The sequence below is a fragment of the Cheilinus undulatus genome, linkage group 10, assembly GCF_018320785.1.
Source record: "Cheilinus undulatus linkage group 10, ASM1832078v1, whole genome shotgun sequence".
Classification (NCBI taxonomy): domain Eukaryota; kingdom Metazoa; phylum Chordata; class Actinopteri; order Labriformes; family Labridae; genus Cheilinus; species Cheilinus undulatus.
Genome location: NC_054874.1, coordinates 29227239 through 29233713, shown reverse-complemented (window position 1 = coordinate 29233713; position 6475 = coordinate 29227239). Strand labels below are relative to the sequence as shown.

The 6475-nt window shown below is 40.0% G+C and overlaps 1 protein-coding gene across 1 annotated transcript in view; it reads left to right on the top strand.

Annotated features, from left to right (window-relative positions):
- Positions 1 to 1139: 1139 nt before the first annotated feature.
- LOC121516481 (short transient receptor potential channel 7) overlaps positions 1140 to 6475 on the top strand; it is an 80113-nt gene continuing 74777 nt past the window's right edge. Inside the window, exon 1 of the mRNA XM_041797792.1 lies at positions 1140 to 1892. Coding sequence (XP_041653726.1) covers positions 1140 to 1892 — 753 coding nt within the window. The remainder of the gene's footprint in view (positions 1893 to 6475) is intronic.

Genomic DNA, 6475 nt, shown 5'->3' with positions numbered 1-6475 from the left:
TGCATCATCATCAGCACTACTGCTGTCCAATCTATTAACTGGGTTCAGGTTCCAAGTTGTAAACTATCATACACTGCCTGCCTTTAAATCCAACTTAAAAACACATTTGATTCCCTGGCTTTTGGCTGTTTGTGAGCATTTTTTTCTATCCACTCCTTTCTATTTGTCTTAATATTTTATTGTTTTTTAATTTTTGTGTCTTGTTCGTTTTTTTATAGTTTGGATTTCATTGTACAGCATTGTGATTTGCTTTGGTGTTTTGGTTGTAAAATGCCCATTATGATTAAATTTGAATTGGATTTGACTGTTTTTCATTTGATAAATTAAATAGAATCTCTGAATGGGTTTCCCCCAACAGTGTAACTAATTCGCCATAGCCACTTTTCATGTAATTTTCTCTGCTTCCATGCTGTGTTTCTTCTCTTTGGATAACATTAAAGCTATTTTCACTTTGGGTAAGACCGCACTGCAGGTCCAGCCATTGTTGTAGATCTGTGTGCTCCAAAAACACTAAAGGGGAACACAATAGTCCCTAGAAGGTGTTCTGATTTCTGACTTTATTGATAAAGACATTTTTTTCTTACCCTCTCTGTCCTGCCAGGATGTGAAAGTGTGTCACTGGAAACTGTCAAGTGCTCCATTTAAAAGAAAAAAAAATCTTACTGAATAGGAGGCACATGTTCATGCCTCTGTACGAGCATGTGTTGATAGATAAAGACAGATTCATCACGGGTCACAGAATCTTTTTCAGATGACCACTGACTCAGAGTGTGAGTTTGTCATCCCGGAGCCAATTAAAGTGACAGATCCATCTCTCTCCTGCCAATCAGAGCTGTTGACCTGAGATGGCCTCGCCATATGCTTTGACCCTGGTGGCATTTTATTGATCTGTCCAAGGGACAGATATATCACAGATGCACTGTGGGGCTCTCTCTTGGGTCAGAGTTGAAAAATGTGTTAAGGAGTGCTTATTAGGTTTGAGCCGTCCTCCACGTCCAGAGATAGTAATGACTTCATTTGCTTTGTTCTACCATAACCTATTTAATGTTACTAATGATACCACATTCTCCTCTTGCTCTTCTCTCCAGTTTTCCATCAGCCGTAAATGTCTCCTTTTCTGTTTCTTCAGGGTGGAGGCCATGCATCGCCGGCACACCACACTGAGAGAGAAGGGGCGTCGCCAAGCAGTGCGGGGCCCAGCCTACATGTTCAATGAGCGTGGCTCGGCCCTTACTGCGGAGGAGGAGCGTTTCCTGGATGCTGCTGAATACGGGAATATTCCCGTGGTGCGCAAAATGCTGGAAGAGTCCAAAACTCTCAATTTCAATTGTGTGGACTACATGGGCCAGAATGCTTTGCAGCTTGCAGTTGGCAATGAGCACCTAGAAGTGACCGAGCTGCTTCTAAAGAAGGATGGTTTGGCTCGGATTGGAGATGGTCTGCTTTTGGCTATCTCTAAGGGTTATGTTAGAATTGTTGAAGCCATTCTTGCCCACCCTGCTTTTGGCGGAGGTCTCCGACTGGCTTTGAGCCCACTGGAGCAGGAGATGCGTGATGATGACTTTTACGCTTATGATGAGGATGGGACACGTTTTTCTCACGACATCACGCCAGTCATTTTAGCCGCTCACTGCCAGGAATACGAGATTGTCCACATCCTTTTGACAAAGGGGGCCCGCATAGAAAGGCCACATGATTACTTCTGTAAGTGCTCTGAGTGTGTGGAGAAACAGAAAAAAGACTCGTTCAGTCACTCTCGCTCCAGGATGAATGCCTACAAAGGCCTGGCCAGTGCAGCGTACCTGTCGCTGAGCAGTGAGGACCCCGTACTAACTGCCCTTGAGCTCAGCAATGAACTAGCAAGATTGGCCAACATTGAAACAGAGTTCAAGGTAAGATATGTATATTTTTTATCCAATTTTGAGTAATTTAATTTAGTAAATTAGAGGTTTTTGTACACCTAAACGTATATTATCTTACTAATTTATATCATTTGAAAAAGATTTGACAGAGATAAGAAAAACAAAGTGAAACAGAAAAATGCCAATTTTAAGAAAACACAAAAAATTAACAGAATCTTCAGACTAGTGATTGTTTACAACAGCTTTCTTTCAACTGTAAAGCCCATTTCAAACTGAGAAATGCATCACCACTGCAACACAGGTTGAATTTTATTTTGTTGAAATGAAAATCAAATGACTGCCAGTTATATAGATTACTTAGAAAAAAATGAACAAAAACAGTGAATGCATATAAACTTGAAACGCAGTATAAAGTTGTTACCTTCAGCCTCATTAGTGAAGCTTTCTGTTTCTACACTGGAGGAAAATATTAAAGGCAAGATGAAGACAATGCAAGTACACATCTGGTTTGTGCTTTTCAAAGTAAAAGCCCAGTTCAGCATTTCTTTGGAGAATCTTTATTTGTTCAGAATGCTTTTATTTTGATTTTTTTTTCTGGCTCAGCTCAGCATACAATGAATCAAGACACTTGTGGGACAAATACATGTAGGAGAAACATAGGAAAAAAAAAACACTGCACATGTGCTTTGCATGAAAGCTGTGACAGTGCATTCTGGACCGGACATGCATGTCAGCTGCAGTCAGCAAAACACACACTGCCAGTCTGAAACAGGTATAACTTATCACCTGTAGTACGATCACATCATAGCATTCTAATATTTCCAGGTATTTATCCATTTATCATGTTTAATGAATTCAAGCAGAATATGGATCTAAAGCTATAAATGATAACTTGCATTTTCATTTCACCCAATGTTTCAGTTTGTTCTTGCCAATGATTAAATTCAGTCACAAAATTAGATTTCCAAATGCTGTTCCAGATTTGTAATACTTTTTTAAAATATTCCAGCACCAATTCAATCTGTCCTCTGGCAAACGTGAAATGAGAATTGTAGAGTGAAACATTTTTTTGGTGATGGAAGATATAAGTATGCTCTTAAACTTACAATAAAGATTTTATTTGTAGAACAGATGCTAAAAAATATATGCAAGGTAATTCACGGTAGGTGGAAAAAAATGTTAATGACCTAGGGACTTTTTGCAGCTACAGTATTAATTTCCCAGAAGTCCCACATGCTCCAAGCTGTTTTTAATTTTTAACAGGAAGTTTAGACCTGTTTAGATATATTGCTGTTCATCCTGATTTGTTGGTTTATTGGCTCAGTTTAGGGGACAACATACTCGCTTACTCACACAGTTTGTGAGGTTTGGGCTGGCTTTACTCTACAGGACATGATTCTAGCTTACTGTGCCAGCTTATACACCTGTCTGAAATAAGTTGGCTGGGGATATTGATGGAAACAAACACACTGAAAAATGACAGCAAGAAGCAAGAAAAAAACCTAAACAGCCTAAAAGTGGACTTTGTACAACAAGTGCTCAGTACACAATCATACGAATGAACCGGTCAGATAATTCTGATTTTCAAGTCTGTTTATTTTTGTCTGCTTTTGTCCACCATGCTTTTTGTCCACTAGTCTCTGTTTATTCCTGTCTGATCTCATTCATCATGTCGTCACTTTTTTTTTGGCCACCTCTGTGTTTGTCACTCAGCCTGCCTGTTTGTCATTCTGTTTCTCATCCACAGACAAGTTAATGAGAAGGGCTCACCTGAGGGAGCAGTGCTGTGTTGGAGCTCATCTGTCTCATTACCATCTCATTATCACCCCCACTCTCTCCTCGCTCTATCTGACTCCCTGTCCTCCTTCCAGCACCCTATCATTAGATATCAAATAATATTAAGAAAGTGTGCCAGTACCTTAGTAGTGTTTCATGAGTTATGAATGAACAATTACAGGAGAAGAGATTAAGGGATCATGTCACTGGGAATAATGTTATGGGGACAGTTAAGCCTGATTAATCCTTCTGCGTTGAAGCTACACTGTAGCCTACGCTGTAGGTCCATACAGTCCTGCACCCTACATAGAGGCTTACTAAAGTAGCCAACATTCTACTCCTCAAAATGTAACCACACATCGAAATGATTCAGACTAGAAGCCCCGTGATTGGTCAGTTCTGGGAGACTGTTAGTTTCTGCAAATGTTTACAGGTATATTGTGCATACTTTAGAGCTTGGTTCTCAGCTGTTGGGTCGGGACCCTAAAGTGGGTCATTAAGCTATTTTCAGTGGGTCGCAGATGTGTGTCTGGAAAAAAAATATGTAGAAAAAAGTCTTTGATGTGCTTTTATTTTGAAGGATATCACCATCTCTTGTTCCATTACATTTTTTGCTCCATCTCAAGTTAAAATTGAACACTTTTTCCCTAAAACATTTGGTTATGATAGAAAATTTTAAGAAGTTTGGGTTACAACCTTTTGTTGAGGAGATGGCAGTGGATCCTGATGCTTGACCAGTTGAGAACAACTGCCTTGGACAATGAGAAATGGCTGAGAAGGGCGATGTTACCTGTCAATCTACTTGCCGACTGCTAAAAAAATAAATAATCATTCCTCATTCATGTTTCCCTCAGAGTCCCCTGTCCTCTGCTACAGCTGATTCCTTGGCTGTACTATCCACCTCCCCTGATGTCTCCTCTCTTTTCTTCTTTCTGTAGTATAATCCACTGCTGCTCAATATTTATCAGCTCCAACTCCTACAGAATACATCAGGTTTCAGTGGCCATGTTTTATGTACACAGACAGAGAATGTGACAATGGGATTGGAAACTGGATAAAAATCACAATGCTGAGTAGAATGTGGGTGGAATATTGCAACAAACATGTACAGGTGCATCTAAAAAATTAGAATATCCTGAAAAAGTTCTCTTTTTCTGTTGTGATCAGCTTCAAAAAGATTAACTTTTATAAATTCTAGCTCCATCTCATACGAGGTGAATACATTTTTTGTTTTAATCCTGATGATTACAGCTTACAGCTCACAAAAACCTAAAATCCACCATTAGAATATTGCGAAAAAGTGCAAATGTTTCCTGAGGTTTATTCTTTCACTCGGCTTCAGTACACACAACCCTTTTCATTGGAAAGACTGCTGACTTGACAAATGTCCAAAAGTTGTCATCCTTAACGAGGAGTTTAAGCCACATAAGATCATTGCTTAAAGGACAGGCTGTTCTTAGAAGAACATATTCATGGAAAGTTGACTTAAAGTGAAAAGTGTGAAGCACAAGCAACAGGGATGAGCTCAGCCTTCAGAGGATTGTCAAACAAAGCAGATTCAAGAACTTAGGGGAGCTTCACTAGGAGTGGACTGAGCCTGGAGTCAGCGGAACAAGAGCCATCAATCACAGACAGGTCCAGGATTTGGGGTACAAGTGTCGTCTTCTTACTGTTTAGCCATTCCTGAACCACAGACAACATTATAAGCTTCTCATGTGGGCTAAGGAGAAAAAGCACTGGACTATTGCTCAGTGGTCCAAAATCCTGTTTTGGATGAAAATGAATTTTAAATTTCATTTGGAAATCAAGGTCCCAGAGTCTGGAGGAAGTTCAGAGAAGCACAGAATCCAAGGTGCTTGAAGTCCAGTGAAGTCCAAAACACAGTTCGTCAGTGTATTTTGAGATATTTTTATGAAAAGAATAAAGCTAATGCAGTAAAGCTCATTTTCTTCCCCATTTACAAATACGTATATGCAGCCCGTCAGAGTACACAGATTCAGCTCCTGATGCTGGTTGACTTTGATATTGATGTGGGGAGTGCTTAGAAAGCTCATCAATTCCACACATAAAGCCTCTAGACATACAAGGACACATGTACAGCACACGCAGAGAGGTGGAGAGTGAATGAAAGGTGAATGGGTCTGTTGAATACTTAAATCGTGCTTTACTTTGTTGAGTTACTTTTGGTTGAAATTACTAGCATAAGAAGGAAAGAAAAAGGTGTTGGTGGTTAAGCTCCGCTGATGTGCAGCAGCACAAACTCTGTCTCTTTCCTTTGCTCATCCCTCCATCATACAACACCCTCCCTCACTTCATGTCTGAGGCTTGTTGTCCCAACACCCCGGTTCACTCATCTGTAACCATTCTCATCGCTCCATCTCTATTTTCAATCTCCCAACATTGTTCTTGTTCCTTTATCTCAGCGCTCGAGGCACAAGCCCCATACGCTGGGCTGGGATTGGATTTTCAAACATGCTGAACATGTATTCCGTTTTCTGGGCGTGTATATTTGCTGTGTAGCAGAACACTATTAAATATGAAAGAATTCACAAACATACTTTGCAATGTACTACCCTGAAGCCGTGCCTTTCCCATAGGAGAGTAATTGATTTCTTTCACTTCACAGCCTGAAGCCAGCATAGACCAAATACCAGGTTTGACATGATCCTCCCATTGGCCCATAGCTGGATTAATAGATAGGTTGATGCCTAGAAATTATAATTTTGTCAATTTTCAGGTATTAATGTTGCCTATTTGCTAACCTTTTCAGAATCTGAGCCCGTAGGGGCAGATTTAAATGGTGATCATTATATATATATCACAGCTATTTGGTATTC